Source organism: Neofelis nebulosa, chromosome 1 (assembly GCF_028018385.1).
Source record: "Neofelis nebulosa isolate mNeoNeb1 chromosome 1, mNeoNeb1.pri, whole genome shotgun sequence".
Classification (NCBI taxonomy): Eukaryota; Metazoa; Chordata; class Mammalia; order Carnivora; family Felidae; genus Neofelis; species Neofelis nebulosa.
The window spans coordinates 5619082-5631649 of NC_080782.1; the positions used below are offsets into that span (position 1 = coordinate 5619082).

A 12568-nucleotide genomic window follows, 5' to 3' on the forward strand; every position below is an offset into this window, starting at 1 on the left:
CCTCCGATAAGGAACCCTTTGGCCCAGTGGGCACCTCCCAAAGTGTGACAAGCCGACCGTGCAGGGCGCAAGTGAGGCTGCCCACCCAAGGACGTGGCGGGGTGCAGCACTCGGTCACACCCGCCTCGCTCCTCCATTGCGCATCTGGGGCAGTTCTCCGCTAAGGGGACTCCTCGCGCCCCAGGCCCTCTCCTCCCCCCCGCCCGGAAGTCCCCTGCCCTCCGCGAGAGGGGGAAGGAGCGTGGGCACCCCACCCTCGCCGCGCGGGGAGCAGGAGGGTGGGAACCCCCTACCCACTAAGGGGGGAAGGGAGAACCCCTCCTCGGCGCGCCCAGATGGTGAAATGGAGAAGTTCCAGCTGTCCTCGGGGTCGGGGGCACGAAAGGATGGGAGGTGTCCCCCGGCCTCTCGCTGAGCTCGTGCAGAAGAGCGCGGGAGCACCCCCGCCCGCAGCCCACTGGGAGGCCGGGGGGGGGGGGGCTCCCGCCGCGCCGCGAGCTCGTGGGGGGCGGGGGGAGGTTGGGCGCCCCCGCAGCCTCGGAGCGAGGTGGGACGCGTGTGTGGGGGCGGGCAGCGGGAACCCCGGGCCGCGCTCCGGTAGCGGGGCGGGGGTGGGCCCCGCCGAGGCCGGGCGTGGGCGGGCGGGAGGAGGGGACGTCCCGGCCGGCGCGCGGCCGGCGCCCCCCCTCCCTTCCCCTCCCCCTCGGGCCGCCCCCAGCGCGTGGCTCGGCCGTCGGGGGGCGGCGGCGGTGGGCGGAGGCCGGGCCGCGCGCCGCGCGGTTGGTGGGGGGTGGGGGGGGGGGAGGAGAGGGGCGGGCCGAGGGCCCCGGTCGCACCCGCCCCCTCCCGCGCGGTGGCGGCAGCGGCGGCGCCGGGAGCTGCCCCTGAGGCCGCCGCCCGGCCCCCGCCCGCGCGTCAGCGCCCAGCCCGGGGCGCCGAGCTCCGCCCGCGCCGGAGGCCCCTGCGCGCAGCTCGGAGCGCGGCAGCCGGGCCGGCCGAGGCGGCGCGGGGGTGGGACGCGGGCAGCGCAGCCCCGGCCGGGCGCGCTCGGCGGGCGCTCCGCGAGCCGGCCCGATGTGGCGGGAGGCGATGCGGCGCCGCCGCTACCTGCGGGACCGCGCCGAGGCGGCGGCTGCGGCGGCGGCGGCGGCGGCGGGCGGCGGCGACGGGCTGCAGCGGTCCCGGGACTGGCTGTACGAGTCCTACTACTGCATGAGCCAGCAGCACCCGCTCATCGTCTTCCTGCTGCTCATCGTCATGGGCGCCTGCCTCGCCCTGCTCGCCGTCTTCTTCGCGCTCCGGCTGGTGAGTGGCCTCCCCGCGCGACCTGCCCCGGCGCCGTCCCGGTCCCGGAGCCCGGAGCCCGGAGGCGGACCCGGCCCGGACGAGCCTCGCGTCCCGCCCGGGGGCTGGCCCCTCGGCTCGCGGCTCCCGGCCCGGCTCGCGGTTGGGGGGGGGGGGTGCCGCGGGCGAGAGAAAAGTTTCCGTGGCAGGTGGGGCCCCAGATAAAGTTGCTGGGGTGCTCCCCGGGGTGGACGGGCAGGGCGTGTGCTCCCCCCGGGCCCCGCGCACCCGCTGGCCCGGCCCGCTGCGCTTTCCAGCCGGCGCCGCGGCCGCAACATCTGCCCGAGACGCGACCCCTCCGGCCGCTGCCCGAGGCCGTGCACGGGCCCCCGGAGCCGGCGTTTTAGTTGGGAGTGCACGTTAACTCTCCCAAACCTGCCCTGGGAAAGGGGTTAATGGCGAGGGAAATGGGGGGGGGGGGAAGCATAGGATTATGCATCTCTGCCCTTGTATCTATTTAGTCCCATAGACAGAACGAGATGGGGTGTTGACCTGTTGTGAGTCTTCACGCTTTGAGTCTGTAAGTAGCAAGCACCCACGGACCGTTGATTTCCTGTTTCTAGGGAGGTTTTTCATCGTGTCGACTCTTTCGTGCAGGTTTTGAAAGTGGGTTTCATCACCAGGAGCATCGGTGCAACTCAACAGCTGATGTCAGTTTTGCCAATTTATGTTTTTCAGGCAGGAATCCTTGGCTCGCTCCCTGGAGCGGTGAGGGAAAATCTGTAGATGGCGGTAAACTTCCTGTTACCGATCATTCTGGTTGTGTGGTTCAAACTTTTGCACTGCCTGTGATTCTGTATGTACGTGCAGACTGCCAGGCATCGATTATCCAGTGGGGTATTTTGGGTCAGCAGTTGATCTGGAGATGTCTCTACTGAATGACTTTGTGTGTGTGTGTGTGTGTGTGTGTGTGTGTGTGTGTGTGTAGCTTAGAATAGAAGTATGCACATGCATTCTGGTCCGCGGAGCAAAGAAATAAATGGACGTTTGCCTGTATTTCACCAACTGTGTAAAATAGCTGTCCTTCCTACTTGCCAATTGGTTTCTGATATCCTGAGCCAGATGGCACTCAGTTATTATGCACGGGAAAAACTTGTTATCATCATAGGGTTCTTTTAAAAGTAAAGTTTTCTTTCTCCCCACGTTTCTCGAGAAGTGCTGTCTCCTGATGGAATTCGGTAAGAGTCCAAAATAGAGTGTAGGGGATCCGGATGCCCCAGATCACACACTGGTTCTTCTGTCATAAAATCCGAAGCGGAGAGTGCCTTTTGGTTCTGTTTTCTGGGTGTGACTTCAGCGCTGTCCTCATACCCACGGCAGCAGCCCCGGATGCCCCCTGGAATGGGCATGGCATCTCTGTGTCTCTTCACCACTTTCAGGACTGGCACCAGGCTCTCTAAAAGCATCTTTTGTTCATTCCTGCACTTGCAGGGAAGAAAGCACGTCAGCTTTCCTCTGGAAATCTCTTCTGCTAGGACGTCGCTGCTTGTGATTCTGTTGAATCTGTAATTCAAACCCTTCTGGCTCGTTCTCTTCTAAATGGAAAAGGAGGAGCAGGTGATGGCCTATTTATAGCACCATTAATATAGTTAAAGACAAGTGTGAAGTTCATGTCTCCCCTACACACACAGCACTTTGTTTTCTAAGATACAGGTCTCGAATTTCTTAAACCCCACTGATACAGATGTTCTTGCCTGGGCTTTTCTGAGGTTCAGCATCGTCCAGCTGTGACACCCTTCTCTGAGTTGTTTTTGAGCTCTCCGTTAGTCTCTCTTTATACACCTCCTTTATGTCCCATATCACATGGTGCGAGTGGTATCCTTTTCACAGTTTATCCAGGCGTCTTTACCTTTCCTTGAGAAATCCACCATTTCCACACTTTCCTGGCGTTCAGCTAAAGCGTTTAAAGCACAGAGTAAGCACTTCCCGGGCTGTGGCTGTGGCCTAAGATGATGCCCAGAGGCAGCGAAATGGACTGTTCCTTGCTGTACCTGGTCTGTGGACTGACTACTGTATGAATCTTTCAAGGTGAAGAGCTCTGCAGAAACGTTCCAGAATCAGGGAGTATGAATGGTTTTGGTGGAAAGGCTCCCTTCAGGTGGGGACTGGGGCTGCAGGGCCCAGCGGGAGGTGGGAACCCCCGCAAGCCATAGGCAGTATCCTTCCATACTAGACGTTAGGGACGACTGGGTCAGTTCTGAGCTCCAGACGGCTCGTTTCTCTTTTGCTTTTAGTAATATCATAAACAGCAGTTCTGCTTTCCGGAGAATGTTCTCTGTTCACACAAAGATGGAGCATTGAAAGACAGGCCGGTGTTCACGCAGAGCTGTGTTCACACCAAGTGGGGTGAGTTCGTTTCTCAGACTGACCAGAGCTTGGCTGCTGAGCGATCTACCTCTGGGGGATGGAAATAGCCGCCTGGGGCCAGCCCAGGTTTCCACCTTCGAGCGCTTTACAAGAATAGCTGGGCTCTGATGTAATTCAGGAGCTCGGCACATCTATTTTTGCTGCCTGAAATCTTGGACAGATTTCTTCTTTCCCATGAATCTGCCTGATTTTGGTTTCTATTAGACTTTCATCAGTTCTTGTAGTAGAAAACGTCTGGCAGTCTTCTTCATGCACATCCAGTAGCCTCCTAGAACATTTGGATCACAAAATGATCTTAGCATCATCCAAGTACGTAGTGATGGTTTGCTATATGGACTTGCCTTTGTACGAAGTGATTTGACATGATTCACAAATCAGTTTCACTTAATTTCAACTTATGATCAATCAGTCCATGAAACTGCATGAAGTTAAAGTAGTTCTTGAAGTATTTTTAAACTTTTATTTTTAATGTTTATTCATTTTTGAGAGAGAGAGGGAGGGAGGGAGACACAGAATCGGAAGCGGGCTCCAGGCTCCAAGCTGTCAGCACAGAGCCCGATGCGGGGCTTGAACCCAGGAACCATGAGATCATGACCTGAGCTGAAGTCAGACGCCCAAATGACGGAGCCATCCAGCTGCCCTGAATTTTTATTACATTGTAAAAATAAATTCTGAATTGAAACTTTGCCATCTTGCTTAGTTATTTTCTACATAGGAAGCCATTAAATAGGTTTTATCCCATATTCGCTAGGAATTCTCTAGACATAGAATAAATAGGACGCCTGATAGCATGTCTTGAATTTTAATAATTTGTTTAATAATTTGAAAGATATTTTCTGTTGCTTTTCAAGGGTGTTGTACTGAGAGCACAGGGCATGATGGGCGAAGTAAACTTGACACCTGGCATCGGAAAATAATGGCACTCATGAGATCAGACTTTAAGTTCTGAGTCTTATGATGTCACTTCATTTTCCAGGGCTGGCTCTCATTACTACATGCGTGGAACCGTCTATCAGAATTAAATCCTCTCTGACTTATCACGTCCAAAATCAGCAAGCTTTTTTTTTTTTTTTTTTCTTCGAAATTGGCCTGTCATTGTTAGCAAAGTTGACATAATTTTTTTAGTTTGTCAAAATACCAGCTGGCTCCAACCAGATTTGTTGTAGCTAAAATTCATGATGAGAAATAGTTAATATTTCAACTGGAATGGAAAACTTTTATTCCCATACATTTTAAATAGATATTGCAACAAAATAGATTTTTTTATTTTGCTATGAGATGGAAACCCATGCAGGTATACATGCTTTTATTAAATATGTAATACGCATGATTTCGACTGAGAATATGATCTGTCTTCTTCCGTTGTCGTGATTTGGTGAGCTAAGTCTTTCAAACAATAACCGTAAGTACTTGCCATTCCAAATCAGTTTTCCAGGGAAAATTGGGTATTTTTTCTAAGGACAGATATATCAGTGTTTTTTTTTTTTTTTTTTCTTTATTTATACAACGGAGAAACACACACAGAAACCCAGTCATTGTACAGGAAGATTGGCTTTATTATTCCAGACGGTATTTCAGCACCCCCACTGGGTGGTAGGATGTCAGTGGGGACACACTCAATCCTTCACCCTTGTCTTGGGGGGTGAAGGCTGGAGAAGGCAGATAAATATGTCTGGCCTCTTCTTTCAGGAACAGGAAAAGTATGTACTTCCTCTGGTCCCATAATTCTGGGGGTGCATGGGACTAGAGCTTGTTCTTGGGAATCAGAGTAGAGGTATCTCAAGATATACCTTCCCGTGAATTTATTTGCATTCAGGAAACTCTTCCTTGGCAGGTGTTTGTAATTGCAACCAGCCTTTCACGAAGTCATTCCCGTTATAACTTAACTGTGGTATCAACAAAAGATGAGGAAAAACCGTAATTTTCTGCAGGAAAGGTGGTTGCAATTTAGAAGGCTGACAAGGAAGGATTTGGAAGCATCCTTGGGATCTTAAAAGTGCACAATTCAATATATGCACAGGACCTAGTCTTCTCCTTTTGAAAAAGGGCAGAGAAAGTAAAGTGATGGTTAAGAGCATCTTTCTGCGCGGGCCTTTTGGCTTTGTGCCTTTCCATCTCTATGACCTTCGGCAAATTATTTAACCTCTCTGTGCCTCCGTCTTCTTGTTTGTAAAATAGAACGGTACCTGCCTTCTAAGGCGATGGTCCAAATTAGTGCTTGTGAAGCAGTCAGAGTAATGCCTGGCCCAGAACATGCCCCCCAGGAAGTACTGTCAGGAGAGTCTTCTGTCGTTGCATTTCTATTGTTGCTATGGAAGAACGTGTCACATGGCATTAAAGCTGGAAGGCACTCTTGGAGAATGAGGACAGAGACCCAAAGCAGTGTGCTCGTTTCTTTCAGGTCCCACAGGGGCAGGGTGGGGGCCAGATGCAGGGCATTCGACTCTTCCTGGGGGAGCTTTCCTGGAGGCCACTGCAGATCGGAGATTCCCGGCTCCGGTCCAGGCACAATTGCGGGTTTCCTGTTGAAATTTCCTACTGATGTGAATGTCCTCAGCCCTCATTTTCTGGAATGGAGTTACATGTCAATTCTTTTCTCTTTTGATGTTAAAACACATCTTGGTAGAGCTGCTTCCTGACATTGAGCTCGTTGAGGTGGGCATCATTTATTTTCATTATGCCCAGTATTCCCAGTGTCTTCCCCATTAAGCTGAGGACCCATTTGTGGCTGTGCTTTTGTTGTCTGAGAAATCTCTGGCATAAATACCGTGGCATGTAGAATCATTCCTGTTGAACTATTTGCGAAGTTTCCTCTTACCGATATTTTTAAATCATTCTATTTAAAAGGTAATAACACTGTGAGAGCTGATATATTACTCTGTTACAGGTGTTTTATGGTGGTATTAATCACTTTGATATGTTGATCAGTAATTGCTAGTGATAGTCTAAACTGGGTGTCTGTGAATAATCCGCTCACACAGCAGTCCTTTCTATAACTTGATATTGGCTTCGGCACAATTTACTGGACTTCACTCATTCTCCTTCCACCTGCAAAGCTCCTGAACTGTGTGAAAGCATTTTCACTACCACATTACTGTCATCTGATGTTCAGCATAGTGTTGTGAGCTTGTCTGTCTCCTCGACAAATCGGGATGAAACGGAGCTCCGCTTGGGGCATTTCACACAGCCCTGGCCCCGGCCCAGGCGTGTAATTAACACGTGTGTAATTGATGGCGTAGGTCTGCTTTCCTTAGAAGCTGGCCTTTCCATCAGGAGCCTACTGGTTAACACGACAAAACTTTGCTGATAGCCCTGGATCGGGGTCTGTTTTGCCACTTGGTGTGTGCCCCTGAGAAATTAATTTACCTGCCGTTGCCTCAGCTACTGTTTCATCTGTGAAATAACACAAATAGCACAACCAGGCTCGGGGAGCTCTGTTGGGAATGAAGAAGGCTAGATCATATGAACATTTAGCACAGTGCCAGGCACATATTGCACCCAAGCCCCACGATGACCTCACTGTTACTCGTATATTTGTGCTACAGAGGGTTTTCCTTGTCAAGGCATCCTGTAGGTAACATGTATTTCCGGCTGGAAACTAAATGGATAATAGGATTTTTAAGTCTGGGCATGAAAGAGCAGGGGATATGTTTATGTGATACATCTTGTGCATAAACTTTGAGTTATTTAAAAAAAGATAGTTGGTGATCCAAAGATAGTTTAATGAAAAGTCACATTTTGACATAAGTGTTTCATTTTCCAGCCCTAAAATTCATGCCCAATGGACACTCCTGTGGCTTTTCCTATTTCTCGGTTTTGTTAGCTTTGGATAATGGTATATAAAGTAAGATATTTATGATGTGATTTCTTGGTATCATATCAGGAAATTGACAGACCCCTGGAAATTCTGGCTGCAACCACCAGGTGTGTTTGGGAGGAGAGAAAAGGATGGGTGGGTTAGCTCACGTGTGCGTCCATTTGACCAAGTTGAGGTGTGGCTGATGTTGCTTTGATGCTCGCTTTGTATAAGGATACAATAAAAAAAAAAAAATCACAAGGAGAAAACTTCATGGGTCCAGCCGTTCCTGGTAATGTTATAAATAATGTTTTTGTTCCTTCTTTTTACCTGGGCTTACACTTCTGACCCAGAAGCCACATAGTCAGTTGAGAGAGTGATGGAAACGGTAATGGGAACCTTTACCTGAAAAACCATCGTGAGTAACTTTGCCAACTGCCTTTCCAACTTTGCTCCAGTTTCCAGAACAATGGTGCCAAGAAAGAGTAGGAATAGAGAACTGGGTCTAGGCTATTAGGGATACCTAAGGCCAGTTATATCTTAGAGTCCAACCAAATCTCTTAAAAAAAAAAACTTGGTGCTTGAAATGGAAATTTTCAATTAACACAATTAAAATATATTGGATGAATAATTTATTGTATTTGAAACATACAGACATAAGGTACGATAGCTTCTTTTTATTTATTTTTATGTTTAAAAAAATTTTTTTAACGTTTTATTTATTTTTGAGACAGAGGCAGAGCATGAACGGGGGAGGGGCAGAGAGAGAGGGAGACACAGAATCGGAAGCAGGCTCCAGGCCCTGAGCCGTCAGCCCAGAGCCCAACACGGGGCTCGAACTCACCGACTGCGAGATCATGACCTGAGCTGAAGTCGGACGCCCAACCGACTGAGCCACCCAGGCGCCCCTATTTTTATGTTTTTTAAATGTTTGTTTATTTTTGAGAGAGTGACAGCATGAGTGGGGGAGGGGCAGAGAGCGAGGGAGACACAGAGTCCGAAGCAGGCTCCAGGCTCCGAGCTGTCAGCACAGAGCCCGACGTGGGACTTGAATCCATAAACCACGAGATCATGACCTGAGCCAAAGTCAGACATTTACCCAACTGAGCCACCCAAGTGCCGCAATAGCTCCTTTTTAGAACACTGAAATTACTGAGATTTCCCAAGATGGTTATTGCGGGTGAGAATCCTATGAACAAATCAAGTCTCTGTGGCCAGCCACTTAGAGGAGGTTCCTGGTGGAGAATATGGGGGACCAGTACTTTGGAATGGGGGCCTTGATTGCAAGGTCTTAGAAGTGGAACTTCTACCTGTTTCATTAATGTCCTTGACTGTCCCTCAGACATGATGGTGTTGGGACATTACAGCTAGAACGAGCCAGATCTCAAAGGTGCTGGCTCTCATTTCTACGTTCTTATCCCCGAGGCTGACGTGTGTGTGTGTGTGTGTGTGTGTGTGTGTGTGTGTGTGTGTGTTTAATGTATTCTTGAGAGACAGAGACAGAGCATGACCGGGGGAGGGGCAGAGTGAGAAAGGGACACAGAATTGGAAGCAGGCTCCAGGCTCTGAGCTGTCAGCACAGAGCCCGATGTGGGGCTCAAACCCACAAGCTGTGAGATCAGACCTGAGCTGAAGTTGGACACTAACCAACTGAGCCACCCTGGTGTCCCTCGTTTTATTTTAGAGCAGAGGAAGAGAGAGAGACTCTTAAGCAGGCTCCACACGGAGCGTGGAGCCCGATGTGGGGCCCTGTTGCATGACCCTGGGATCATGACGTGAGCTGAAATCAAGAGTTGGATGCTCAACCACAGAACCACCCAGTCACCCCTATTTTTTTAAGCTGTAAAAAAAATTAAGGGCAAAGTAGGTGAGACTTCAAGCAACTAGTGATCTGTGGACATTATAAAGGAAACAGCATTTTAGACTAGTTCGTTACTAGAACCAGTAATGATGTTAAAAATTCAGAGAATAAAGAGATCAGGTGAGTACAAATGAAAGACACAGTAGTTTCAGATATATGGTGGATCAGATGTCTAATCCTTTTTCATCATTGGCTTGCAGTTAATTCAAGCATTTAACAGCCGTGTTCTTCACAGTTGGTCTGTAGGTGCACGGAATGGGATTTATCATTTGACCAATTTGATCAATTTTTGATTTTTAAGCACAGTTCTCATTGATACCTATCTGACTTCCTTATTTACATTGAAGTAAACACTCATGAACCCAGTCGAAACCAGAATAGTCTGTATGGCACTCCTGTCCCAATCCCCTGCTGAGCCTCAAATGTAAACTTTATATTGAACTTTTTGTCATCGTTCTCTTGCTTTTCTTTTTATTCATTTTATCATGTATGTATGTGCATCTGTATGTATTATTATAGGCATATGGTGTGAGGTAGTGATTGAGATCAGTTACATTTTTTTTCTTGTGGTGAATGAAATTTTCCTAATCACTTTTAGCTGTTTCTTTCCCCACGTCTGTCTTTCCTACATCAAAATTCCGTATGTGAGTGGTTTGTTATGAGCTCTCTGTTCTGTTCCACTGGTTGAGTTTTGTTTTGTTTTGTTTTTAGCTTTGTATTCCTGCACGTACACACACCCGCTATAATTGGTAAAGCTTTGTAATAAGTATTTAGATTAAACAGGTAGTAGCATTCAGCTCCTTTGAAAGTTTCTTGACCTTTTTTTTCTTCTCTATAAACTTTATAGTCACCTTATGTCAACCTCATATGGTTGAGTGTGAAAAAACTCAACTGAGATTTTGTTAGTGTCATCTTGAATCTCTTGATTCATTGATGAGATATTTTATGATATTAAGTTTTTCTATCCATGAACATTGGAGCATCTCTCCATTCATTTGTGTGCTTTGGTGAAGTGTCACGGTTTTATAGATGTTATCCTGTAACTTGCTGTCTTACTTTGTTAACTAATAACTGAACTGCAGATTCTTTCAGGTTTCCTACGTAGAGAATCCTATCACCTGAAATAATAAGAGTTCTATTTTTCTGTTTTCTAGTATGAAGGTCTTCAGTTTCTGTTTCTTATGTTACTGTGCTGGCTAAGAATTCTAATATTATCTTGACAGAATTGGTGATTGTGAGTATTCTTGCCTTTTTCCTAATTTTAAAGAGAGCTCCTTCATAATTTATTTAGGAGGATATTCGTTTTGTAGATTTCCTTTGAGATTCCCTCTTGTTATGCTTTATGCAAAAAGCTTAAATGTGATTGGGTGTTGAATTTTACTAAGTTGAAGTGACTACGTATGCTTTTTAAGTTGTTTTTTAGTCTGTCAATGTAATGAATAATAATTATAGGTTTTCTAATATCAAACGATTTTCATATACCTGAGATGAACTCAATTTTCATGGTATCTCTTATCAAATGTTGGATGTCATGTGATAAGAGTTTGATTAAGAGTTTTACAACATTTTTTTTTTTTTGGTGAAGTGAATTTGAAATATTCTTTTATGAAACTTTGTTTGTTTGTTTGTTTGTTTGTTTAAAGTGGGCTCCACACCCAATGTGGGGCTTGAACTCATGACCCCAAGATCAAGAGTCACATGTTCTACCAATGGAGCCAGTCAGGCCCCCCCCACCCCCCCTTTTTTTTAAGTTAAAGAAAGCATGCCTTCCTTTTCAGTTTTCTATAAGATTTTTTTTTTTTTTTTAAATTTTTTTTTTTTTTCAACGTTTTTTATTCATTTTTTGGGACAGAGAGAGACAGAGCATGAACGGGGGAGGGGCAGAGAGAGGGAGACACAGAATCGGAAACAGGCTCCAGGCTCCGAGCCATCAGCCCAGAGCCTGACGCGGGGCTCGAACTCACGGACCGCGAGATCGTGACCTGGCTGAAGTCGGACGCTCAACCGACTGCGCCACCCAGGCGCCCCTGTTTTCTATAAGATTTTAAGGTTTTTGGAATGTTGGGATGAGTTGGATAGAATTTGTCCGGAAAACCACCCAGGCTTGTCACTTTCTTTATAGGAAAATTTAGAAACTTCCATTTCAGTATCTTGGATATTAAAAGGATTGTTAGTATTTCTAATTTTATTTCTTGAGTCAGTTTTAATAAAATATTTCAAGGAATTTTTGCCTTTCATCCAAATTCTCACATTTAATGGCACGTAGATAATACTTGTGTCTCATTTTAACACTTTACATGTATTCTGCCTTTGGTTTTTATTTATAGTATTAGTGTTCTCTTTGACCTTTTAAAATCTTGTCCGATGTCTGTTTTGTTTTCACTTTTCCAAGAACTATCTTTTGTCTCTGTTGGGCTTCAAGTGAAGGACAACACAAGCACTGCTAAATCTCCAGGCAGGCGGTTCCAGGGTCTCTGGCCCAGGAACTGCGAATTGAGTCATCTTTTGACCCAGACTCTTTCCCTGGAAACAGCCCCTTGTCTTCTGTTTTCTGTGATCTCTGAACCTTTTCTTTGGGGTATTCTTCCTTGTCGGTCACCTTCTTGAACACATCTGGGTTGACTGTTTGGGGAATGTTCCCCACATGGGGACTGAGCAGTTTCCTCAGTCTATCTTCCGTCATAGATGGAGAACCCAGAGTTTCCGTTAAGTCTACAACAGCCGTAGTGCAGGCTGGTATTGCTTTTGGAATCCCAGATCTCTCAAAGCTTACTCAACTTCTTACCTATTTAATGACAGTCATCTGTAGGTGTCCGTGGTCATCATAGTTATTTTGAAGATCGACTCGTTAGATTTGCTGTATGTCTCTGCCGTCTCACCCCATCTCTCTTTCCCTCCCTCTTCTCTCTCTTACTCACTGTCCACTCCTCCTTCTTTCTCTCTCTTTGAGCCTGTTTGAATAGTGCACTCTGGTCCTCTTTTCCATGAGGCCATTTTGTCCAGTTGAAAGGATTTTCTGGCACCATGCTCCTTGGACTTCACTCTGACACACCTTAATCCATTGTTGAAAGTGGTCTTGCTTTGCCCCCACGAGGCTGAGTTTTAATCCCTTCTCACCCCAGAACCAAGTTGAATCATTTACTGGTTGGGACTGAGAAGCATTTTCCTCTTCCAGTCTGACAGATCCATACAGTTCTGGA

The 12568-nt window shown here is 47.4% G+C and overlaps 1 protein-coding gene across 5 annotated transcripts in view; it reads left to right on the forward strand.

Moving 5' to 3' along the window:
* Positions 1-819: 819 nt before the first annotated feature.
* Positions 820-12568, forward strand: part of ADCY2 (adenylate cyclase 2) — a 418010-nt gene continuing 406261 nt past the window's right edge. For 3 of the 5 annotated variants that reach the window (XM_058715313.1, XM_058715293.1, XM_058715304.1), the window contains exon 1: positions 823-1305. In XM_058715313.1, coding sequence (XP_058571296.1) covers positions 1075-1305 — 231 coding nt within the window. In that variant the 5' untranslated portion in view covers positions 823-1074. Of the gene's footprint in view, positions 1306-12568 lie in introns of all 5 variants that reach the window. The other 2 variants (XM_058715319.1, XM_058715282.1) reach the window with 2 other exon arrangements.